Below are 26503 nucleotides of genomic sequence, written 5' to 3' on the forward strand. Positions count from 1 at the left end.
ATAGTGACGAACAACCAGGAAGCGGCCGGGCTAGGAGCTGTCCCCGGTTCTCCGCTCCTCTCTGAAGTGGACCCTTCCTGTGTTCCCTGGACTCTGTTTTTCTGTCCCCTGTGGCCCCAGCCCCGACCTAGGCTCCGGCCCAGGCGGGCCACTCCAGAGCCGCCATGTCGTCTGACTTCGAAGGCTACGAGCAAGACTTCGCGGTACTCACTGCTGACATCACCAACAAGATTGCAAGGGTACCCCGACTCCCGCCTGGTGAGAGCCCTGTCCTGGCCGGGCGGAGGTGGACAGGAGAGCCGGGAGGCTTGGGCGTGGACAATGAAACGCCACCTGAATAAGTGTGTCTCTGAAGCGCGAGTCTGGAGTCGGGTGGTGTTAGGGCCTCCTGGAGGGACGGATTTTGAGGTTGGTTGAGGGTAAGGGGAGAGATTACACTGCACCCCACAGTCTTTGTGGGGTGCAGTGTAATCTGACCCCTCTGGGCTCTAATCTGGACCCCACTGCCTTGTTACCCGGATAACCTTGGGGACTTTTCTCTGAGTTTTAATTTTGTTTGGGTTGGCTTGATTGTTAAATATATAGATGAGAGAGTATTCAGAGAATAAATGAAAGTACAGGAACCACGGGTCTACAATGTACAGCAACGTTGCTTTGTTACAAGTAATATTATTATAGGCAGCAAAACAGGTTTAAGAGCCCTAGTGCCTGGATTCAAATCTCAGCTCTGCCACTTATAAATTGTGGTATGTAGGCAAGTTTCTTAACTTCTCTCAGCTTTCCTTCTTGGTAAAATGGGGGGAATTGTATGTCTCTCATAGGGTTGTTGTGTAGGTTAAATGACTTTACATATGTAAAGTCCTTTCTTGATGTGAGCTGCTATAATCATTAGCGTTTTTCGTACCTCCAACCCCATTTATTATTTCTCATCCTTCTTGAGGATCTGTAACCCATTGTAAAACTTGATACAGAATGATTTTTTTTTTCACTTTTAAAATTCCACAACTCTCATGCAGAAGAGTTTTGGTTTGGTTTGGTTTTGTGTTTTAGCACATCTTATTCGCAATGCTGGACTGTCAGCTATGTGGAGGTGGGAGCTATGTTTGATTTCCTTGGCATTTACTTAGAAGGGACTCAGGAAAATGTTTAAGTGAATGAGCAGATACTTAAGTATGATATTGTGTGATTTTTGTCTGAAGGGCATTGTTTTAGGATTTACTCTTCTCTAAATACAGATTTAATTTGAGCATTTAGTTGCAGTTAACATTGTTACTTTGGGGCTCAGTTTTGTTAGGGAAATTGGACCATCTAGACTTGGCCCTGCCTTAGTTCTCTGGTGTGTAATATGTTGGAAAAGGAGTGCTCATTCATCTGTGAACTGGTGGGAAACTTCATTGTCCCACCTTGTTAGTCAATCCTTGATGCCTGCAATAATTTCTCGTGGACCTAAGTTGTCATTCCTCTTTCCCTTTCCCTATTCCCCGCCTCCCAAATTTATGTGTTTATAAATAATTTTCTTCCTTTATTTCTTTGTTTTTCTTCCCCCCACCTATTTTCTGTTAATAGGGATATTTGCTTGAAACCAGGATCCCTGAACTTACACCCCTCTCATCTCCTGAAGTCTCAGTTAGTTCTGGAGGAGATGGAGGATGATGTCTTAAGGAGGTTTATGAGTTCGAGTGAGGGAACAAGAGAAGAGACTCAAGGTAGCCTATACCACCTAGCTCTGCCGCCTCGGAGATTTTTGTGGCGAAAGTGGCTGATGGCCTCCTCACTTGATGATACACCACCTGGCCTCTTCTCTTCAGTTCTGCTTGTCTCCACTGCCCAAGATCATCTTGATTTTTGTTGTCATTGTTCTTGGAGACTGCTTCCTTTGACTTGGATCCCAGAGCCTCAGAATATCAGGACTTGTGGTTTCCATGGGATTTTTGCTTGTTTTTAATTATAATAGTTTTAGCAGTAGACATATTTTTGTTGGTTTGTTTGGGCTAATAGTTTTTGTATTGGGATGCTGTTTTATAAAGTAACAAAGTCATTCCTGGGTGCAAAGTTGTAACAGCCTTTATATTTTAATGTAACCATTCTTAGCACAGAGAAGGAAACCTTTGGATTAAGAACCTTAAAAATAAAGGCCTTGACTCTCTTTAGCTACAATATAATGTAAAGCTCAAAGACAGCAGCTACATGAGAGTTGAAAGAAGACTGTATAGCTGGCACTGGAAAAATGCTTACTGACTTGAATAATTAAATGCTAATACTTAAAAATGTTGTGGTTTCCCCCTTAATAATTACTTGCATTTGCTTACTTTATAATGTTTCTAATTGATAAATAGAAAAAGATTTAAAATACATCTATGTAGTTATGAACCTCAGATATATATATTAATTATATATATATATAATACACACACATATACTAACAGAAAATAATATAGACATCCATGGCAAAAACAGTATTATTAAAAGTAATTATAATCTCTTCTTCAGAGCATCATTGGTAGTTGACCCAGAATTTACTTGAGTTAAGAAGATAAAAATTGGGAGTTCCCGTAGTGGCTCAGTGGTTAACATACCCGACCATGAGATTGCGGGTTCGATCCCTGGCCTCAATCAGTGGATGGAGGGTCTGGCATTGCCATGAGCTATGGTATAGGTCACAGGCATGGCTCGGATCCTGAATGGCTGTGGCTGTGGCTGTGGCCAGCAGCTGTAGCTCTAATTGGACCCCTAGCCTGGGAACCTCCATATGCTGCAGGTGTGGCCCTAAAAAGACAAAAAGACAAAAAAAAAAAAAAAAAAAGAAGGTGGTAAAAATTGAAGCAAATTTTTCAGCCAAAGCAGTTTATTCCCCAAATATTAACTTATTGAAATTGAAGTAGAGTGAGTAGGATTAAATACAATTAACTTCACTCTCTGTTTTTCATTCACAATTTATTGAAGTGTTACTTTCAAAGAAAATATAAAAGAACTGACTATTTTAAAAGCTTTAACAAAGTAATTTCATTACTCTGACATGTTTTTTTGTCTGTTTGTTTGTTTTTGCTTTTTAGGCCCGCACCGAGGCATATGGAAGTTCCCAGGCTAGGAGTTGAATTGGAGCTGCAGCTACCAGCCTACAACACAGCCACAGCATGTGGGATCCAAGCCATGTCTTTGACCTATATAGTAGCTCACTGCAATGCCAGATCCCCAACCCACTGAGCAAGGCCAGGGATCGAACCGGCATCCTCATGGATTCTAGTTGAATTCATTTTCCACTGCACCACAAAGGGAATTCCCTGTGACATGTTTTAAACAATAAAAATGCTTTGCTCTTGGACTAAAATGTTTGCGTTTTAACTAATTTTAGTAACTGGATTAATGAGGTTGATCACTCCCTCTTAAGTAATATTCTTATGGCACTGTATTTGAAATTTGATTGTGATGATTATATTCAGTGGTAAAGTCCGGAAGATGGATGAGTGGAAACCATCACTATTACTAATTATGAAGTTCCTTTTCCTCTGATGATGACTCTTAAGTGGGGTGATACTTTATAGGTGCAGAGATTCCACACAGGCTTCCTGAAGGATCTTAAACAAAATGTTCTTTTGCACGTAGTTGCTTACCTCACCATCTACAGAGAGATAAACAGTCTGTTGTGAAGTGTATCATTTGGTAGTTACAGTCAAAAATACCAACAGATGCATTATGGCAGATTGGTTACAATTCACACATGACATCAAATGTGTTTAGAATTCCAGATCTGCTACTTACTAGATATGCAGTTTCAGGCAAATTGCCTGGCCTCTCTAAGTCTGCCTCTCCACCTAGAAAATCTGTGCTAGGGGATACTTTACAGGTGCGGAAGTTGTACAAGTTTACAGTGTTGTAAAAAGTCAAGTGAAATAAACCACGTAAAGTGCACAGCAGCACAAAATCTTTCCCCCAAGGAAAGTGCATGAGAAATTAACTACTAGTGATGTTATTGTTACTGGTGAAGACAACAGCTTGTAGGGCTATTCAGGACTCAGCTCCTCAGACTTTGTGTTATTAGTAGAACCCTTTTTTTTTTTCTTCATCAGACTGGAGTTACAGGTTTTTGAGAGGAAGATCGCAGAAGTAGAGCACATTTTCATCCGATCATATCAAAAGTAGACACTCTAAGATAACTTATCATTCCTGATGTTAAGTTTGATCACCTGCTTAAGATAGTATTTGTCAGGTTTCTTCACTGTAAAGTTATGCTTTCCCCCTTTTCCATACTATTTGGAGGGAAAGCATATGCATAGCCCACACTTAAGGAGTAGGAAGTCTTGCTCTACCTCATTGAAGGCTTAGTGTCTGTGTAAATTATTTGGAATTCTTCTATACAGGATAGATTTGTCTGTGCTCCTCCAGTGACTTAGTCATTTATATCCATGGGCTCATGATATTCATTTTATACTTTGTGTTATATTCCAATACTACTCTGTTATGTTGCTCAGATTATTCTAGCTTTAACCACTGGATGTCCTTTCAGTTGGCTTTTGTATCCTTTTGGTATGTCCCCATCATTGTGGGTTGTTTTTTCCCCCCTTTTAGCACTTTCTTTCTTTCTGATAAGATACTCCAGGATCTTCTTGTATTTTTTTTTTATGCCAGTCCTAGAATCATCAGCCATTTCTCCAGGGTGCCCAGTTTCCTTTTTTTGAAAAATGGTTTTAGAAACCAAAATCTGGATATTAAGTGTGGTAATTGCTACTGGGGTAATTATTGGTCCTGGACTCTACCAGCTGACAGAGTGAGGAAAATGTGTGTATGTTAACTCATGTATATACACATATTGATAAAAATTTGTATACGAAACCATCTGTAATTATAGTAAGTTAAAGTTGAGTTCATATTGATATTTCTAACTCTAGTCCTTTATCATAGGGATCATTCTAGAATGGCTTTATTTTGTTTTTTGTTTGTTGTCTTTTTAGGGCCACACCCAGAGCATATGGATGTTCCCAGGCAGGGGTCAAATTGGAGCCATAGCTGCCAGCCTACACCACAGCCACAGCAATACCAGATCCGAGCCATATCCATGACCTGTGCCACAGCTTGCGGCAATGCCATATCCTTAACCCACTGAGTGAGGCCAGGGGTCGAACCCACATCCTCGTGGATGCTAATCGGGTTCTCAACCCTATGAGCCACAATGGGAACTCCAAGAATGGTCTTGTTTTAACATTATTTCCTTCATAAAGGGAGACTTGCCATTCTAAGTGGGAAGATTTACCCTGGTACTCACTGATGCAACTTTTCTTTTTCTCAGTTTCTCTGTAACAAATATGTTGCTGAGCTAAGAACAATTGATTCACTTAGTAAGCACCTACCATGTACAGCTTTTAGTGCTAAATACAGAATTAGGGCAAAGATGTGTCAAGAACGGTCCTTTCCTTCAAGGATCTGGAAATGAGACTTAAGGAAAAACTACAAAAACCAATTTCTAATGACCATTGGGGATGCTAGAGCAGGACACAGAGGTCTAGGAATTCAGAGGCGATAACATCATGTCCCAGAAGATCACCTGGAAGATATTGGGCTTTAGGAGACAAAAATGGGAAAAGAGTATATTAAAAGAGTTGCCATAAGGGGTGCAGTGGTCATCTCTTGTTTTGGACAGCCCAGAATCTTCCATACTATCTTCTGATAGCAGCACCTCAACTTTCCATTGAGAAACTACCAAAACCTAGTCTTGGTGGACCTGACAGACTGCCATGCCCTGTCCAGGTCAAGAGGTGAACACCTTACCCAAGTGAGGACATTCAGTGAATTTTTGTAAGGAATTTGAATTTTGATTCCCCTTTTACAGAGAATGTCAGTGAGTTCCTGCTCCCTTGAGACCCTGAGCCACCCTGCATACTGTCCTTCCTGAGGTTGGAAACTCATTTTTTTCATTGATGCTATGAGCCACCCATATTATTCTAAAAAAAAAAAAAAATTCCCCTTTTTGGCTTAAGTTAGCCAGAATCAGTCCTGTAATTCTGTTATATTCTACCAACCCTAAATGGTAGCTCAAACAAAGGCTTAGAGCAGGAAAAAGAAAGAAGGGAGGGAGGGAGAAACACTTCTGGGCTCAATTGATTCAATCAGAGCCACATTTTAGGAAGATTAAATCAGGCATGGAGAAAGGGAAACCTGGGTGGTTGGTAGCGTAGACTCTTTTGTAAATTACTGCACTTATCTGTATTATTTATTCAATTTACCATCATTTTCAAGAACTCATATACCAGGCTCACTGCTAAATTTTAGGCGTAAGACATGGTTCCTGAAGTTCCCTGGTGGCTCAATGGGTTAAGGATCGGGTGTTGTCATTGCTCTGGTTCTAGTTACTGTTGTGATACAGGTTCAGTTCCTGGCCTGGGAACTTCCACATGCCGTGAGTGCAGCCAGTAAAAGAAAAGAAAGAAAGAAAGAAAAAAAAAAAAAAAAAAGGAAAGAAAAAGGAAAAAAGCCATGAGCCTCCAAGCTGGAGGATAAATCAGACCAGTAAGAGTGAAAGATAAATCATGAGGATTAGGTAAGGACTCTAGGCAGTTTCTGTAAGAGAGAGTAGTTAACTCTTCTGTTGGGGTAGAAAAAGAGTCAAAGAGGCAGTGACTTCTAAAGAGAATTTTGACTAGCAGCTTGCCAATTAGTCACAGTGGAGATGGGCAAAAGTATTGAGATTAAAGGTCTGAAGTCCTGGAAATATATCAAGATTAGCAGTAAAGGTTTGGGACAATAAATATGTTAAAAAAATGGGATTGGATGAAATTGTGTGGGGACGTAGACATTAGTCCTAAGAGAAGAAAAGCAAGGACTGAACTTTGAAAAACACTGACAGTTAAGGATAGGCTGGGAAAGAGGATGCCCAGTAGAGGACACTGAGGCAGAAGTGAGTGTTAAGGAGAATCACAGAGTCAGGGTGTCCTGGAAGCCAGGAAAGGAGAAACTGAAAAGATGGGAGGAGTCGAGTGTCAGATGCCACAAGATTAAGTAAAAATTCGGCCAAAGAGTGTCCATGAGTTTGGGCAAAGGGAAGGCCATTAGTCTTTGTAAGTGAGAGTCATTTCAGTGGAATAGTGGGAATGGGAGTGAGATTAGAGGGAGGAAATGGGGAGATAAGGAAGGAAACGGTGACTGTGGTTAGAAGGAGAGAGATTAATAGCAAAGGGGAGTACCGGTCAAGGGAGGCTTCTTTCCTTGTTTTATTTGGTAATGAGAAAAACTGGTATATGTTTGTCTTAGAGGTCCATGGCATGGATTTTCTTAACAGCTGAGTGTCTTAAAAACAACAACAACAACAAAAACCAAGATATTCCTTCTAATTTGTAAATGCTCTTGGTCCAAGATGGGCTTGTCTTATTTCATATTTTCCTCTATTGCAAAAATACAGTGTGGTTCTATTATAAATTGTGGAAAAGTTAGATGGGTTGACATGTGCCAGAAGCAAATAAATTTGGGATCGTATACTCAATTTTTAATCTGGCTATATGTAGGCTTAAATTTTCAAAGAGAGAAAATAAAACTGAATTTTCATTCTAAATGTGCATTTTTCTTAGGGAGAACTACTTAGAGTACACACAGAACACCTTATGTGACAGCTAACGCCCCTAGTTTTTGGCAGGAGGAATCAGAGGGAAGGGGTGCAGGTTATCAGGACCTAATTTTTGTTCTAGTAAAATAATATCTTATGATACAAGAGTCCCCACATGGTGTTAACTATCCTTCTGAAAAGTTAGTCAGCTGCCAGGTGTTGTACCCATTTAAGCTTCGTGACTTCTAGTCTTTTAGTCAGTTGGTATTCATTGGGTTCTATGCCATAGAAAGTCACCTTTAGATAGAGAAAAGTAAATGTGTTGGTTCAAGAAACCAAAGCCATGGTAAAGTCAAGTAAAACCTTGAGTTACCTGGATCAAGAAACTAATTAACAAAATCTATGTAATTATCTATCTATCTATCTACTTGGGCTTTTTAAATTTTTTATTAATATTTATAATGATTTTTTATTTTTACTTAGCTTCTTTCTAAACATAGGCTTCATTCTCAACTGCTGAAAACTGGCTTGCTCCTTGTAACTAGAACAATGGATGCCAACAGCTTGTAGACTCATGTTCTTATAACGCTATCAAAAAAGAGGAAAAGACTTTCCTATTACTTGAGGACTTTGATTAGCCTGCTTGGATCTTTTTTTTAAATTTAATTTATTGGAGTATAATTGACTTACAACAATGTCATGTTAGTTTCAGGTGTACAGCAAAGTGAATCAGTTATATATATACACATATATCCATTCTTTTTCAGATTCTTGCCCCATGTAGGTTATTACAGAATATTGAGGAGAGGTCCCTGTGCTATGCAATAGGTCCTTGTTAGTTATCTATTTTATATATAGTAGTATGTGTATGTTAATCCCAAACTCCTACTAATTTATCCCTCTCCCCATGTTTCCCCTTTGGTAACCATAAGTTTGATTTTGAAATTTGCAAGTGTATTTCTGTTTTGTAAGTAAGTTTTTATGTATCACTTTAAAATCAGATTCTACATTTAAGAGATATCATATGATATTTGTCCAACTTCACTTAGTATGATAATCTCTAGGTCTATCCCTGTTGCTACAAATTGCATTATTTTATCCTTGTTTATGGCTTACTAGTATTCCATTGTATATATTCTTTACCTATTCCTCTGTTGATGGGCATTTAGGTTGCTTCCATGTCTTGGCTATTGTAAATAGTGCTACAGTGACCATTGGAGTGCATGTGTTTTTTTGAATTATGATTTTCTGAAGATACATGCCCAGGAGTGTGATTGCTGGATCATATAGTAGTCCTATATTTAGTTTTTTAAGGAACCTCCATACTGTTCTTCATAGTGGTTGTACCAGTTTACATTCCCATCCTGCTCCCATCCTGTAGACCAATGCAGCCAGAGGGATTGAGCTGTTAGTATCAGTCCAGCTAGGAAGAGAAGCCCATCCCTTGGCAAGTCACAGTGATCAGAGAGGCGGGGTCATAGAAGGAAATAGCATCTCCCATTGACCTCCTTGGTGCAGAGGAGAGCCTCAAAAGAGTGAGGGTTATTGCCTGAGAAGAGAAGGGTGTTAGGCAGACAAAATGATAAATGTTCAATAAATTTAGATAGCACAGAACTTGGTGTTATCTCTAAATAAATGGGCTGATTGATTTAGAATAGGGGTAGAGAAATTTTTTCTGAAATTGTCTGCTAAAATATATCTCTCCCAGAAAAGGGAATGCGGTTGGGTTATAACTTAATTGTGGTAGTTTGAAAAAAAAACAAAAGCAAAAACATATAGACACTTAGCACTTCCCAAATTAAAAGCAGTTTCTCTTGCATCAGCTTATTTGAGCTAAAAAATAATCATAGGTATTTTAGGGCTGCCGTTTAACATCATAATTATTCCCCACATTCCTATATTATTCTGTATTCAGTTTTTAATAGCCTTTTATTTGTTTATTTTTTGGCCATGCCAGCAGCATGCAGAAGTTCCCAGGCCAGGGGTCGAACGTGCACCACGTCAATGACAATGTAGGATCCTTAATTGCTAGGTCACCAGGGAACTCTCCAATAAAAAAAAAAAAAAAAAAAGCTCTTTTTCTTATCCAGTATCCCATAAGCAGTGAGTAGATAGTGGCTTTGGGTTTAGAATCAGTAGTTCTGACATCAAATATTTCTTCCATTACACCTAACTCTTAATGAAAGCACAATTTTTTAACGGGTTATAAAATCTTGCCCAGTTTTAGGAATTTGTTTTTGTATGCGACTTTTCAATTGTATTCATAAATCAACTATTCCCAATTTGTTAAAGTCATGACTTTGCAGATTCATCATGCCACCACCAAGTCTGCTATTGTTGATACAGACTCTTCTAAAAACAATTTTTGATTTCTCTTAAAAAATGTTATGGCAGTCTTAATAATTCAGTGCTCCATAGGATTCTGTACTTCCAAATAGCCTAGAATCAGTTCCTAACTCACCAAAGAATGATGTGGCCGTTTGCCTGATATGGCAGTTCTCTACTCTGATTAACCAGAAAGAAAAAAAAAAAGCTATATAATTAATATTACATTTATTTATATCCTTAGCAATTCCTCGGTATGATTGTTTGTTTCAGATGAGAAGAAGCAGATGGTTGCGAATGTGGAGAAACAGCTTGAAGAAGCAAAAGAACTGGTACGTGCAAACTTGGTCATATATCTTAAAACACAACCAGAGCTATTAAATCTGATGCCTTCCTCTAAGCCTCTTTTATACACTGTAGAAATGGGAAACATTATTGATTAGCAGTTCATGATTCAGAATTCATCACTATTTATTTTAAATGATTTTTATTTACAACCTATGGAATGGGAGAAAATAGTTTCAAATGATGCAACTGACAAGGGCTTAATCTCTAAAATACACAAACAACTTATACAACTCAAGAGCAGAAAGACCCAATAACCCAAGTGTAAAATGGGAAACAGACCTGAGTAAACATTTCTCCAAAGAAGATACACAGATGGCCAACAAGCATATGAAAAAATGCTCATCACTTTTTAAATTGAAGATAATTAATAGCTTCTTGGAATTTTCTTCTTCTCTCTCTTTATTTTTTTTTCCCTTTTGTCTTTTTAGGGCCGCACCTGTGGCATATGGAGGTTCCTAGACTAGGGGTCTAATCGGAGCTTCAGCTGCCAGCCTACATCACAGTCACAGCAACACAGGATCTGAGCCGTGTCTGTGACCTAAGCCACAGCTCATGGCAACGCTGGATCCTTAACCCACTAAGCAAGGCCAGGGATTAAACCCAAAACCTCATGGTTCCTAGTTGGATTCATTTCTGCTGCACCACGACGGGAGCTCAGGATTTTATTTTTCTTAATAAAAGTGATTCATTAAATGTCCACCTTGAATTTTACTCCTTCATAATACTTTTTGTGATAGCGATAAGTAGCTAACACTTGTTAAAGGCCTACTGGGTATCAGACAGTGGGTTAAGCATATTACTTGCTTTATAGTATCTGATTTTCACAAAATTAAAAACCAAGTGAGACAGGTACTATTGTCAAAAACTGTTGAAAATGGAGATTTGCCTCTATTTGCTCACTCACAGGTGAGCTTGCCACAGTTTCATGGATGTTGATGGAAGATGAGAGATTCCTAGGTCAGAGACAAAAGGCTTTTATTACAGCAAAAGCAGCTGCCCAAGTTTCTGCAGGCTTGTGCCAGTTCTCAGAGCCCCAGTTCCCATGGGGCTGACACAGGTTTGCCTAGGAGAATGCCAACACTTACAGCCCATTATCTCAGAGGACAGTAATGTGGAGCCAGGCAAATATACTGCTTTCTAGCAGCCTGTAGCAAGCCTTTTCTTTGTCCCCAAGAGGCATCTTATTTCCTACCCCACAATGGCTCCCTGCCTGGGAAAAGAGTGGTCAGGGCTCTGCATTCTTGACATGCCCAGCAGGACAAGTAGAGGCCTGAGAGGCACACAGAGGATGATACTCAATACCATCATTACCCGCATTTTGTGGATGGCGAAACAGGCTTAGAAAGGTTAAGTAACTTGTCAGTAAGTGGTGAAATAAAGATTTGTACTTAGGTATGCTAAGCCTAGAGCTCTAGCTCATCCAGTAATTTTTGCTACAAATAAATTTACAAGTCAAGGAGCAAAAAATATCCAAAAGTATTGTGTCCTAGTTTTTTGGTTTTATTTTTTGGCTTTTTTTTTTTGAGCTGCACCTGCGGCACATGGAGGTTTCCAGGCTAGGGGTCTCATCACAGCAATGCCAGATCTGAGCCATGTCTGCGACCTACACCACAGCTCACAGCAATGGGAACTCCCTAGGTTTTGGCTTTAAAGCCAGGTATTGCAAGTATGATTCACTTTGTTACTGCCTTGTGGTCCTAAATGAGTGTGCTGCTTTTCCAAATACTGACAGGTACTACTACTTGGTGTTCCCTTCGAACTAACTGATATACTTAGAGCAGTTTCCCAAAGTGGTTTCTCTTGACTGGTACTGCCTATTCAGATTAGTTTGGGAAACTATAGCTTAAGCAGAATTGGAGGCCAGGTCTTTTCTGTTACTGTTTTTCTATAAATCTTTCTTAGACCCTTAAGTAGGATAAGAGGTGCACTATGAGGGGCAGCATGTCCCCAGCTTGTTTGCCTGAGTAACGTTTGTTAACAGGACCTTACCCAGGGGGCTGCTGCTCCCAGGGTGGGTCTGAAGAAATAGCTGGGTGTTGCTCTTCCTTATACTGCACACATTTCCTTTGTGTCTTTGCGTGCTCAGGCAGCAAGGTGCTGAGCCGCTACTCTTCCTGTCTCTGGTTCTTCTCTAGCTGTCAGAACGCTGATGCTCCCCTCGCCCTCTAAGGTCTCCTTCCCACGGCACTGTCTACACAGAGGCAGCTTCGCTCCTAACTCCCCAACTTCTCGTGTTTACCTCCCTTTTGAAAGTTCTCCCCCCTGCTTCCAATAGTTTTCTCTTTCCTTTCTTTCCTTTTGATAATCAACTGTTTCTCTCATGCTTCCTGGCCTTCAAGTGAAAAGACTGGTCTTTTATACACCATAGCTGCCACTCAGGGCATCTCTTCCTTCTGGTTGGCAGGCCTACCATAAATATACCCCATCAATTTTTTGGACCTTGAATATCTTCTTATATTGCTGAGTTTTCAATTGCAGGGTTTTTGGGGTTTGTTGTTGTTGTTGTTGTTGTTGTTTTCCCAGCAAAATCTGTGTTTTGGCTCATTGGTTGCCTTCTTTTGGGGACATTGATTTACTTTATGATGTTAGGAAGCTGGTTTCTGGATAACCAAGGTGTTACTGTACCAAGAAGTATAAAACCTAGTTATATCCTCATGGCGCTTGTAGTCACCTCCAGTTGTTACTAACGTGAGGAGTTTTGTCTTAGATGTGTGTTTCGTTTTGTTTAAAATGACGAGGCAGCTGATTTACTTAATTTTGATGACATCCTCGTTAAGGACACTGATCATTACATTAGGTACTGTCCTTTTGATGTGGACCCTGGGAGAAAAAACTTCATTATGATTTTACTTACTAGGATTAGTTATATTTCTGCTGAACAATTTGTATTAATCCCTTAGACACTGCCCGTCTTCCACTTGACGTTGGCCATGTGAATGTTGTGACAATATAGAACCAAAACATCCTAGCCTTATTTCTGGTTTCATTTAACGTGTTTGTTGTCTCTTTCTTTTTCTTCTTACCTGCTTTTGGTTAGTTTTAAGTGTCCTTGTAAAATGCCTGAAACAGAAATGTAGTTAACACTCAGATTTTCACTTACATGTACTTTGCAGTTATTTGTCTGCATGATTCTACTCAACCTTATTAGAACTAAGTACTAAATGATAATTTTGGAGAAGTGCTTTAAACAATTGCCTTGCTGAATCACAAATTTATTGGGGTATCACATTTATGTTGAGACGTGTCAGTTTGGGGGTCTAATTGGAGCTGTAGCCGCCAGCCTACACCAGAGCCACAGCAATGTGGGATCCGAGCCACGTCTGCAACCTACACCACAGCTCACAGCAACACCGGATCCTTAACCCACTGAGCAAGGCCAGGGGTCGAACCCGCAACCTCATGGCTCCTAGTCGGATTCATTAACCACTGAGCCACAACGGGAACTTCAGAGACACGTCAGTAATTTAAATGGTTACTGCTTTACATCAAGGCTAGTTAAAACTGTCACTTTTTTTCATTATAAAAATTAAAGTTTGTGAATTGAACCATAGTTTTCTGGCTTATCTGAGTTCTACTATTGTTACTCAGACCCTAACATTAGATAAATAAGTTTTATTAGTGCTAAGCATAGTGTTCATGGCAATAATTTGAGAATGCTTGAAAAAGCAAAATATATGGCAACAGTTTTGGATGTGGGTTTATTAGACATGGCCTGAGCCAGTCTGTAGTTGTTGGTTTTTATTTCTTAAACGACCTGTGATATCTTGCATCATACTTGCTGTTATTTCTTCTTGATCTTCAGTAATCATGACTACAGTTGTTAGCATTAATCTAGTGATTACCAAGTAAGAGGCACTGTTCTAAGCCCATTATGGGAATTACCCTGTTTACTCTTTACAGCTGCCCTACAAAAGACATACTATTTTTAGAAATGGGAAAAGTTAAGAAACCTGTTCATAATTGTGTGGAAACAATAAAAATTATTATAAAGTAAAATAAAATAAATTGAGTGACTAGTAAGCAGAGGAGCCTACGCTCTGAACCCAGGCATCTGACTTGAAAGCCTCGGTTCTTCACCATCATACTCCTTCTGTATGGCCTCCGGGTTTTGCTCATGTGTTGCTCGTGTGTTGTTTCCAAAGTGTTATGTCATGACAGTGTTAGAAAGTGCCTCGCTGGGATTTCAGTGAGCTTGTGTAATTTAACATGCTACTGTATCCATTTAATGCCCTAGCAACATGTTTATAAAGTATAAGCCTAAGGCCAAGATCACAGATTGATTGGCATGGGATTTTACCAATCAAAAGAGACTTTCCAGGAGAACTTTCACCAGACGACTTAGGCTGGGCTGGGAGACTAATAGTAGAAATAACGATGTGGTTTATCTTCTCATAGTTCTGATGGTTCGGGGGTCAGAAGACCAGACCAGGTTGGGTTGAATGATAGGATACTCCATGGATTGTAAAATCATTATTATTGAGGACATTTGGACTGATGCCTTTGTCTTTAAAAAAAATTCTTGACAAAGTAAGCACTTTGGCACTCTATGTGTCACTTGGCAAGCCCTCAGTACCTGTTCGTTGACCTTAACAAAAATTGAGCACAGAAGTAGCCCTAGCGCTCATCTGACCACAGGCAGCTGGCTCCCTGGGCCTGGTTCCTCAAGTTGTGAAATGCGAAAATGGAATTGGAATTCAGTCCTCTAGGTGCTGAATGTCTGGTCACATGGAGAGTAAGCATACGGTTTAAAACAAATCATGTTTTTCTCTCATCCTTCCAGTTGGAACAGATGGACCTGGAAGTCCGAGAGATTCCACCTCAAAGTCGAGGAATGTACAGCAACAGAATGAGAAGCTACAAGCAAGAAATGGGAAAACTTGAGACAGATTTTGTGAGTCAGATTCCATCCTTTGTTCTACCTACCAGTCTTTACACCAAGTCTCACCTATTTTTTTTAAATTTTCCCCCCACCCCCACCCCAAGCCTCAGTCAGTCAGCAGTAAGTGCACTGTCTTTAGGGACTTGTGCCCAAGACAAGCAACAGCTAACAATGACTTGGGATCTAAAAATGCTTATAGAGCTGCTAATTGTGGACTTGAAGGTATGTTGAATTCATGACTTACAAAAAAGATTCAAATCCCATGGATTTTTTTTAGTCTGGACAGTCTTTATTGGTATTCAGCATTTATTAGAATTTTAAAATCCAATTTTGGGCCTTTCAGAGTTTGCAGCCTTTAAGATGCAGTGTTTATGGATGGACTTCAAAGGCTTGTGAATATCCTGAAATTATTTTTATATATATATATATACATTTTTTTTTTTTGCCTTTTTAGGGCCACACCTGCAGCATATGGAGGTTCCCAGGCTAGGGGTTGAATCAGAGCTGTAGCCTCCAGTCTATGCCAGAGCCACAGCAACATAGGATCTGAGCTGTGCCTGCGGCCTACACCACAGCTCACAGCAATGCTGGATCCTTAACCCGCTGCGAGGCCAGGGATTGAACCTGCATCCTCATGGATGCTAGATGGGTTCGTTAACTACTGAGCCATGATGGGAACTCCCCTATATCAGTATTTTTGGGTGTATGTTTCTAATGGTATTTTTTTTTCTGGGATAAGCTCCACAGCCTTTATTTTTAGAGTCTTAAAAAGATAAAATTACACTCCCTGCCAAAAGACAAAAGGAACTCAATAACTCATATAAGGGATCCCTTTGTATCAGTTGTCTCCTGAAGCCACTTAGCTTTCTCTTCCTCTATATCTGACTCTCAACTCCACCCACTTCATACAAATTTCAGAATATAAATGTAAAAATATGATGTTAACATCGTTAATAATTAGAAAGTAATAGGAGTAGGAAAGATACAGGTCATAATACTCAGCCATTAAAAGGAATGAAATAATGGCACTGTAGCAACATGGATGGACTTAGAAATTATCATGCTAAGTGACGTTAATCAGACAATGAGACACAAACATTATATGCTATCACTTATATGTGGAATATAAAAAAATTTACAGAACAGAAACTGACTCACGGACTTTGAAAAACTTATGGTTACCCAAGGAGACAGGTTGGGGGGGGTGGGATTTTAGGATGGGATGGTTGTACCTATAAACATATTAAAATTCACTGAATTAAAAAAAAAAGGAAGAAAAGATACAGGTGAGCAATTCCGCTTCTGGATATATACCCAAGAGAATTGAAAGCCTCGATCTTGAAGAGAGATTTATATACCCATGATTGTGGCAGCATTATTTGCTCTACTAAAAGATGGAAACAACCCAAGTGTCCATCAACAGATGATCAGATAAAATGCGGTGTGTGTGTATGGTGGAATATTATATAGCCTTAAAAACGAGGGAATTCTGACACATGCTATGACATGGATGAACTTTGAGAATACTATGCTAAATGAAATAAGCCAATCACAAAAGACACACGCCATGTTTCTGTTTGTATAATGTACCTAAAGTAGTTACATTTATAGAAAGTGGGTTGGTGGTTGTCAAGGGCTGGAGGGAGCTACTGTTAAATGGGTACAGAATTTCAGTTTTTGTTTTTTTTTTTTTTGTCTTTTTTGTTGTTGTTGTTGTTGTTGTTGTTGCTATTTCTTGGGCCGCTCCCGTGGCATATGGAGGTTCCCAGGCTAGGGGTTGAATCGGAGCTGTAGCCACCGGCCTACGCCAGAGCCACAGCAACGCTGGATCCGAGCCTCGTCTGCAACCTACACCACAGGTCACGGCAACGCCGGATCGTTAACCCACTGAGCAAGGGCAGGGATCGAACCCGCAACCTCATGGTTCCTAGTCGGATTTGTTAACCACTGCGCTACCACGGGAACTCCAGCAATGTGAATATTTTTAACTCTATTGAACTCTACACTTAAAATTGGTTAAGATGGTCAATTATATATTATGTGTATTTTACTGCAATTAAATCCTTAAAAAGGTTTTACCTGTGAGTGACAGGAGTCAAGTGTGTTGGCATGTAAACAACTGTATTTCTGACCCGGGGGTCCAAATTCATAAAGAAATTCAAGAATTTATACAGGTCTTTTTGCCTCTGTTCCTTCCTTAGGTGTTTTACCTTTGGAAGCTACATCTCCTAAACTTCCCACCACAAGGTCAATGTACTGAATCTCCTAGAAATTCTACCCAGAGTCTGGGAATAGGGTGATTTGTTATTTTGTGTATTATTTTATTTTATTATTTTATTTTTTAGGGCCACAACTGTGGCATATGAAGTTCTCAGGCTAGGGGTCGAATAGGAGCTGCAGCGCTAGTCTTCTCCACAGCCGTGCCGCATCTGTGACCTATGCTGTATCTTGTATGCAACACTGGATCCTTAACCCACTGAGCAAGGCCAGGGATCGAACCCACATCCTCATGGATACTAGTCGGGTTCTTTACCTGCTAAGCCACAACAGGAACTCCTGCATATTTATTTTATATTACAATTTTTTTTTTTCCTGAGAAGCTGAGATGGGCTATCCAGTGACTCATGCATTTATCTTTTAAGTTGTGTCCTATTAATTAAAAAGGAAAATTGGAATCCATGACAGGTCTACATTCAGAAAAGAAATGTAACTACCTTGCTTCTATGCTCTCTATACTAGATAAAACTTTCTTTAACTGCTTTGTGAAAGGCAGTTTCTTGCAGCAAGAATATGAGACAACATGAGAAAATTTGGATTGATATAAGAATTGGACAACTCAAATGTATACTTAGACAGTTCTAATTAAAGTTAATGGATTAATTAACCCTTCATGTTTCTCTGTCTAGATGATTGTAGGAGCCTCCTTCCGTTCTTCTCCCACCGTAAACCCCTCTCCACACCTCTCTAGAATTATCTAACACACTGATCTGAATGTGTCACCCTCTTCTGCAAAATCCTACAGAGCTCTGTGGGAACCGAATAAAATTCAGGTCAACTTCTAGGCTTTCTATTCTGTTCCATTGCTTCTTTACATGTCTAGAAATTTTATTAGTATATATTTGATGTTGTGGATCCTATATCGTTAAAAGCCGAGATTTTGTCAGTTTCCTTTGGAGCAGTGCATCTCAGTCTTTTTGCCATTGGTACCCCACTGAGGAACTTTTTTAGACCTTTTTTCTTTTTCCTAATTGCTCCTCTCTCCCCCAGGAAATGCTAATACCCAAATATACCTTTCTTGGTTTTTTTTTTTGTTTTGTTTTGTTTTTGCTTTGTAGGACCACATCCGAGGCATATGGAAGTCCCCCAGCTAGGGGTCGAATCAGAGCTGCATCTGCTGGCCTATGCAACAGCCACAGCAACTCAGTATCCGAGCCACGTCTGCGACTTACGCCACAGCTCACGGCAACACCGGAGCCCCAACCCACTGAGCGGGGCCAGGGATCGTACCAACATCCTCCTGGATACTACTAGGATTCATTTCCACTGTGCCACAACAGGAACTCCCCTGCAAATATGTTTTGTATCTGTACAAATTGTACTGCAGCCCTTTGGAAGGCCATGCATCTTTGCAACATATAAGATTCTTCATCCTCCCAATAACAAATTTTTGCCTCTCTGGGCTTGATTATCACCCCTGTTGACAATACATGTCTAAGAGAATGTTGAGCTTTATTGGGGCAGGCAGAAAATTTGCCAGCAGATCCTTTTAAGGCTCATTGTTAACTTGGTTAGGACATGTCTAGAGTAGCCTGACTTTGGCGGTATGGCCTTTCCTGGATTCCATTTGAATGACTGGAATATTCAGTGAATGTTCTGCCCTCTGTTTGGTGGGAATTCTATCTGTGTGCTTCAGGTTGAATTTTAGAATCTCCATTCCATCCCTGGCTCCCCAGTATGCGTCTTCCAAGTGGCCTCTTCCCTCTGCATCTGCAAGTCACTTTCAGCCAGAGACTTAACGGGATCTCTTAATAGATTTCTGGAGCTCCTTCTCTGTGTGGCTTCCTTCTCCCCATTACCCTGCTCCATTTCATCCATCTCAGCAGCCCCCACCTCCAGTGTCTGCCTCCTAAGTTCAGGGACATGCTGTGCTCCCTTGGGGCTCCACCCCCTGTGTGGTAATCTGGACAATGCCTACAGGCTGAGAGCCACGGCTGGTATACGGCTCATTCCAAGGATTTCTATTGTCACAGGATTTCAGCCCTGCACTGCCTGTTGTCCAGTTTTTAGGAAGGATTGCTTCACACATTTTGTCTATTGTTTAAAGTTTTTTTTTTTGGCGGGGGGAGTTGGTTCTGTATTAATTACTGACATTACTGACATGAGAGTTCAATATAGTTTCATGTTTATTAATCCTTATTGGATCATTATATACATTTGAGAATGAAAAAATAGTAGTCTACTCTTTATAGTACTTGTCATGGAATTTAATTTGTGGCTAAATACCTATGTAAAAGATTTGAAAATTTAGGCTGTAGTTTGTAGTCATAGTTGTGGAAAGGGAAGAGATTATGTTCCTTTTATACTGTTGCTACCTCTGATGATTCTGTTCGCTTTGCCTAATTCCATTCTTCTTGATTTTGGGCCTCTTGTAGTCTCATATTGTTCATTTTGGATTCTTATAGTCTCACAGTAATAGAAATATCAGGTCCAGAGAAGTTCAGATCAACTACCTTATTTTTCAGATGAGGAAATGGCGAACCGGGGAACCAAAGGTCTTACCTTAAAATCACACTGCTGTTTAGAGTCAAATAACCTAAACACATAGTCTAAGGCTTTCTCCACAATCCTTTGCTGTTCCCTGCCCCCAACTTCATGTTTCTATAATAGCTTCTTTATATATTTGAAAACAACCTTTAAAAAATTTAGAATTCAGGGAGCTCCCTGGTGACCTAGTGAGTTAAGGAGCCAGTGTTGCCACTGGTATGGCTCAGGGGAAGCACGGTTTCAATCCCTGCCCCAGGAACATATGCTGCAGGCACCCCCCCCCCAAAAAAAAACCAATTAGATTTCATGTATTTAAGCCATTGTTGTAATTTCTTCCTTCAATACTGGTATGAGGTTAGCTAGGGCATGGTCGTGTCTAAGAAAATAAACCACTAAAAGGAGGAAAAATGTAAGTTGAGGATTTTTTTGTTTAAGATTATTCTTTGCTTCTTAATAAAATAAAGTCAAGAAAACAAAAAAACTCTAAACTTTTACAAAAAAAAAATCAAAAACTAATGTTGTGTAAAATGTTTGACTAAGTCTCAGTAAGTAGAAAAAGAAAGGAACTAGTAAGTAGTGTACCAGGATAAGTTTCCAAAAGTTACTTTGTGGAAGGTGGTTGATTGAATGTCTTTTGCATCTCATGTTGTACTGTGGTGCTAGCGCCATCTTGTGGTTGGTTTGTATAATTGCCTTTTTTTTTTTTTTTTCCTTAAAACAAAGCTGAACTTCCTTTAAGACTTCTACAGAGACTGTAGGATTTGGGGTGAAGATTAGATCGTAAAGAATGTTAGAAGTAGATCTGTTTAGCTACAGTATCAAATTCACTTCTGTCCTAGGTCAGTGGTGCCCGAATGCTGTGCTTTTCCTGTTTGGCAGGCTATGTGATGTGATTGTTAGACCAGCTCCTAGTGCAGTGCTGTCTACATCAGAGAATGGCACTTCTATTGACAGTCTCAGCAGTGAGACTGAATGGTCCTGGAAGCCCAACTATCTGCAGACTATCAGGGTTGGTCCCTTAGGTCAGGGTTCAAAGGATATTGTGGAACAGCTTGAAGCTTTTACTGCGACTACCTACACTCTCTTTTAACAGGTGAATGGACAACTTGAGCATCTGAGTTTATGAGTGAAGCCAGTCACTGTATTCTCTCTCTCTCTCTTTTTTTTAAGTCCATGATAGACTAAATAAGTACGAATGAGAGAGACGAACCCTTCTAAATTATGGCTTTTGTTGAGAGGTCAAAAACTTGATGCTTTTGTTTACATTTTATCTTTTCTATTCTTATGGCTTCCTGAGATATTTTACTTCTGTTCTGTGGAAGCTGTAGAAAACCATGAAAGCATGTTTGGAGATTTGGATAGTGTCAGTGGTCATGTCTTGGAATTATGGCATCAGCTTATCCTTCTTGCAGGAGCATAAGTGCATTCTAGAAAGAAAGAAGGAAGCCAGACTGGACAGAATCATCCCAGAAAAATTTTCATTTAATAAATGAACTATGTTCATTTAATAAATATGATTTCTATTTTTAAAATTATATTTGGTGTTTGATTCTCTGTAAAAGTAATACCTGCTTGTTAGAGAATATTCTGGAAATAAGAGTAGAAAGAAGAAAAAAAAAATCACCAAGTTCTGTTACCTCAAAAGATCCATATTTTGATTTGTTTCCTTGTAATCTCCTCTCCTTTGTGTAATTTATTGTTTTATTTTAAATACTAATGATGCTACTCAATACACATTTTCCCATACTTAAAAAAAAACCACTCACAAGATTCTAACATTGGTAGTTTCCATTTCTGTAAATTCTTAGTCATTTTAATGGGCATATAATATTTCAATCAGTGAATTAGTTCATCTTAAATTTAATCCTAAAAAATTTACCTTTATTCCCTCTGTAATTTATTGTGCTGAAATGAGCATATTAGAACAGGCTTATTTCATGAGGGTCATTTCTCAGAAGGCAGATTACCCCATCAAAGTGTATCAGTAATATTTTAACTCTGATTGAAATATTCCTTGGAGGAGTTCCCGTTGTGGCACAGTGGTTAACGAATCCGACTAGGAACCATGAGGTTGCGGGTTCAATCCCTGGCCTTGCTCAGTGGGTTAAGGATCTGGTGTTGCCATGAGCTATGGTGTAGTTCGCAGACGCAGCTTGGATCTGGTGTTGCTGTGGCTCTGGTGTAGGCCGGAGGCTACAGCTCCAATTAGACCCCTAGCCTGGGAACCTCCATATGCTGTGGGAGCGGCCCTAGAAAAGGCAATCCCTAGAAGGCAGATTACCCCATCAAAGTGTATCAGTAATATTTTAACTCTGATTGAAATATTCCTTGGAGTTGCATTTTTATTGTGACTTATAAGATCATTTTTATTGTTCTTTTGCTAATCTTCTCTGAGTTAGGATGATAAATAAGAACTAAAAATCATAGGCAGACCAGAGGTAAATACCTTATGTACATCACTCATTTAACCCATAATTATATGTAAAAGATACTGTCATGATCTGTCATTATGGGGATTTTACAACTCTAGAATTAAATACAACTGAGTTTTCTTTTTCTAAGATACACTTCCATGGAAGTTATATTAATGTTGGAAAGTCTAGTAGCTATGCATGGCTCTCCATGTCTGGTCTAAAACTGATCTCATTTTAACCTTTCAAAATTTCATAATCAGAAACTGAAGAATATTTTAGTTATCTGGATGTGACTATGACCCCTTTAAGGGAGAAAGTCATATAGTACACAGTATCCACGTGTACAGACGTAAATTTCCGTGTCTGCAGTTATCATGAATTTCCTTGTCTGCAGTTACTTCCTTAAGATGGTGGTTCCTAAGGCCTCACCAGGTGAGATTGTTAGAAATCATCTTGCATTTGGCCTTCCTTGTTTGTAGGATTCTCATTCCAGGCTTTGACCTTGGTAAATCTTCTACTCACAGAGCCTCCAATAATTTCAAAGGCTGACACAGGAAATAGACCCCAAAGTCTGTTTTCAGCTGTAGGGATGCCTTCTGGGGGCTGATCTGTGCTTGCGTGTGTCACCTTGGTCTCCTAATTCCAGATGCTGTAAAAGGTTCATATTCTTGACCCTTCTCCCCACCATGTATACTTGACTGGAACAGTAGCATATATTAAATATTTTATCATTGGTCTTATGTATTGAATTTGAGGTTAGCCTTAATAGAGTTTCTTCCCTTTGGAAGCTCTGACACTTTCTTCCGAAGTGATTGTTTTTAGGATGACTACTTGGAGCTTTAGACCATTGTCTTTAGCTCCTATAGAGATTTATGACCCGCAAAAATAGCTTCCACATCCACTGTAGACACTGGCAAAGTTGAAATGTGTACTGACAGAGATATATCCCTATCCCTGTGTGTTCACACACAGTCCTGTGTGTGTACGTTTTTTTAAAAACCAGTATCAGATTCCTGATTAGATCTTGCAGTTTTATTGGAAGATTTTTTTCCTATCTACTTAGTAATTTGTTTGTTTGTTTGTTTGCCTTTTTTCTAGGGCCGCTCCCACAGCACATGGAGGTTCCCAGGCTAGGGGTCTAATCGGAGCTGTAGCCACCAGCCTACACCAGAGCCACAGCAACGTGGGATCTAAGCTGCATCTGCAACCTACACCACAGCTCACGGCAACGCCAGATCCTTAACCCACTGAGCAAGGCCAGGGACTGAACCCACAACCTCATGGCTCCTAGTTGGATTCCTTAACCACTGCGCCACGACGGGAACTCCTCTACTTAGTAATTTTTTAAAATCCTTGTAATTAAAGTTTTAGTGCCATCTTATGGTATGACCAAATTTTTGTTGTGACTTTATGTTATTTCTAGTGGTTTGAGTTTCCTAAGCAGATGAAGTGTATATTTTCTGGGGACTGTGCTGAATCGCATTAAAACAGAAAAGAATTATAAAGCTTATTGGTTTTAACGTGGTTGTCTCTGCTTATAATCCTTCTTAAATTGCTTAACAAATTATTATCGACTTTTCTGTTGTTTGTTTTGCCTTACCACTTTGATCTTACCTAGGAAAAAAAGAGGAAAGATAAAAACAGGTAAGATTTTGAAAGATTAATTGTAAACTGGTGATAAATTTGACTTCACCATTAGTCACTAGATGGCACTGTTTATTTGCAGAGTGCCTTTTTTTTTTTTTTTTTTTTTTTTTTTTTAAGAACTGGTAGTAACTGAAATTACTGCCTCATGAATAAAATATTTCTGATGGGATTTGCATTTCTATATTGGCTGAAGACACTGTTGAATGTTTTATTAACCAGCCCAGTGCAACTGTCAGCCTATTAAAGAGATCCAATGGTCCCTGTTTAGATAAATAAACTAAATAAATCCAATTCGTCAAATTGTGTTCCTGGCTGTTTATTTTCCATTCTTTTGATGTACAGTTTATTTTAAGTTAAAGTCACATTGGTTTAAAAATTAATGGGAAAATGTTATTTGGTGTTTGGAACATGAAGAAGCTAATTGCCATCGTCAAAAAGCCAGGCTCTGTTGTAATGTTAAATTGTTTGCTCATAAATAGTAAACTTTTTATTGGTTGCGTATAAACTGCCCCGTGCTCAGAAATAGCCTGATATTCTGCAAATACATGGTCAGAGAGACTGTTATCATGATTTGTGGGACCTCTGTTAAATTTCCCTGGGAAAAGTACTATGTAGTTTAAAAGATAAGCCTCTTACTTGGTTTGGCCCATGGGTCATGCTCCTTTTTCACATAGGGTGTACTATTCCTTGGAAAGAAAAGTAGCTAATTGATTTTTAAATAAAACGTCTTTTATCAAAGCGCTTGCCAGTCACTCTCCTAGTAAAGTTTGACAGTGATGCTGGGATGTTGCTAGGGCAACCCAAGGTCTCGAGGTCGTAGCCCCATGCAGATGCCCACACATTCACTACCCTTTTAAAACGTATGTTCTAGAGATCTTGAAACTCAAAATTGCACTATTCAATACCACTGACTAAACTAGAGATCTCATACTTAGGCCCTAGGGTTAAAGCACATTCGAATAAAGCATGTCAATTTTGTGCTTCACTACGCTGAAGTAAGTTAGCAACTGGAAATGACATGTCGTGGTTCTCACTTTGCCTTCTCATTTCTTTTTTCATGAATCCTCCCTTGCTTTTTATCCCCTTCTTATTGTCTTTTATCCAGTTCCACATTTGTGAGGTTCAGAACAAAACTCAAAACAGATTAGGCACTTCTGACTTAGCTCATAGCTTTTAGGAGCATGGAACTGCTTGCGATGAAGACGGAGCCAGATCTGGTCTCTAGAGTGAGGGTTTCTAAATCGTGTAATAGTAGTTGAAGAGTTTTGCCATGTCACCTAGTTTAAGCTTTCCTGTACAAGAAGTTATAATGCCGCTAGCAAAGATTTTGCCAGATTTTTCTCTTGATTCCAAGTCCTTGGAAGTCTACCAGGACATAGACCATGCATCCAGATACTCTCTTTTGCGCTTAAGTTGTTTTGTTTGCTTTCCATCCTTTGGTTCTCCCAAATGGAAAAATCATTTTTAAGAATAAAAACCAACGTGGAGTCAAATTGCTCTTCAGGCTTTCCTTTTAAGAAGTTTATCAGATCGTGGATTAAAAGCCTTTGCTGGAAATGTCCCTGCAGTGCTTCACCGTGGTCACATTGGGGAACATCAAGAAATGCGACTTCATCCTCAGTGCATTTTATTAGTTCTTGAGGCTCCTCATGCCTTTGCAAGTTCACAAAAGCTACTGTAGGTCGAGCTCCATCACAGAAAATTCTGAGGAAATGTACACATTTTCTCCATTCAGTTCTGTTAAATATTGTTAAAACAAGTTATTATTGTCTTGGACTTGGAAATCTACTGTAAAAATAGCGATTTCTGTTATTAGTTATAAAGAACTTGACCTGTAATTGCATTCTTAAAATGGGGAGAGAGTGTCATTTTATGGTATGGAAAGTCACGCTGAATGGCATTGGTCTTGGTGTGAAGTTCTCGGTTGTAGAAATGAAATGAGTTCCTTAAAAATGTATTCTGAACTTTAAAACAAGGGCATCTTTTCTTAATCTGATCTGCATTTTTTGCCTGACACCCTTTGATTTTCATAATGAAGCATTGCATCTTTGTATATTGAATGACTGACATTTTTTGTTTCATTGTTTTCTTATTTTGATTTTTTATATAAACCTACAAATAAATTTCAGCCGAAGTAAGACTAGGGTTGTCTTATTTATGGCCATAAGTAATTTTTATAGTGAAACTTAGAAAGGAAAAAACAATCTCCATGGTTAGGATTTTGCAGATTTCTTTTCAGCTTCAGTGAAATTTAAATTTTTCTTTTTCTACTTTTTTTAAAGAACACAGTTCAGTGCTAGCCATTTCAAATGCTGTCTAATCCAGGTCCTTATTTTATGGCTTTATTTACCCTTCAAAAATATACTTGTATTGTTAGACATTGGCTAGAAATGGTCCATCTCATATTTTTCTAATATTATGTGAAGTTAAATTTGGTCATGGGCCACTTTGCCAAGAGAAGAAGTGTGAAATATTGAAAAAGGCCCAAGGAATGTAGGCCCAAGACCTCAGACATGGAATATTCGTTCTGTGCTTCAATTTCTGGATCTGAAAATTTGGATCCTCATATCAAAATACGAGGGAAATATGAGGGTG

At 39.3% G+C, this 26503-nt stretch overlaps 1 protein-coding gene across 20 annotated transcripts in view; it reads left to right on the plus strand.

The window, feature by feature from the left end:
• Positions 1 to 12: 12 nt before the first annotated feature.
• VTI1A (vesicle transport through interaction with t-SNAREs 1A) overlaps positions 13 to 26503 on the plus strand; it is a 368523-nt gene continuing 342032 nt past the window's right edge. For all 20 annotated transcript variants that reach the window (XM_084994282.1, XM_013983738.3, XM_084994284.1 and 17 more), the window contains exons 1-3: positions 13 to 258; positions 10130 to 10188; positions 14985 to 15095. In XM_084994282.1, coding sequence (XP_084850408.1) covers positions 165 to 258; positions 10130 to 10188; positions 14985 to 15095 — 264 coding nt within the window. In that variant the 5' untranslated portion in view covers positions 13 to 164. The remainder of the gene's footprint in view (positions 259 to 10129; positions 10189 to 14984; positions 15096 to 26503) is intronic.

Source organism: Sus scrofa, chromosome 14 (assembly GCF_054392235.1).
Source record: "Sus scrofa isolate SSC_HxYL_T2T_F1_AM1 chromosome 14, Sscrofa_HxYL_maternal_Yorkshire_Landrace_v2.0, whole genome shotgun sequence".
NCBI classification, from domain to species: Eukaryota; Metazoa; Chordata; class Mammalia; order Artiodactyla; family Suidae; genus Sus; species Sus scrofa.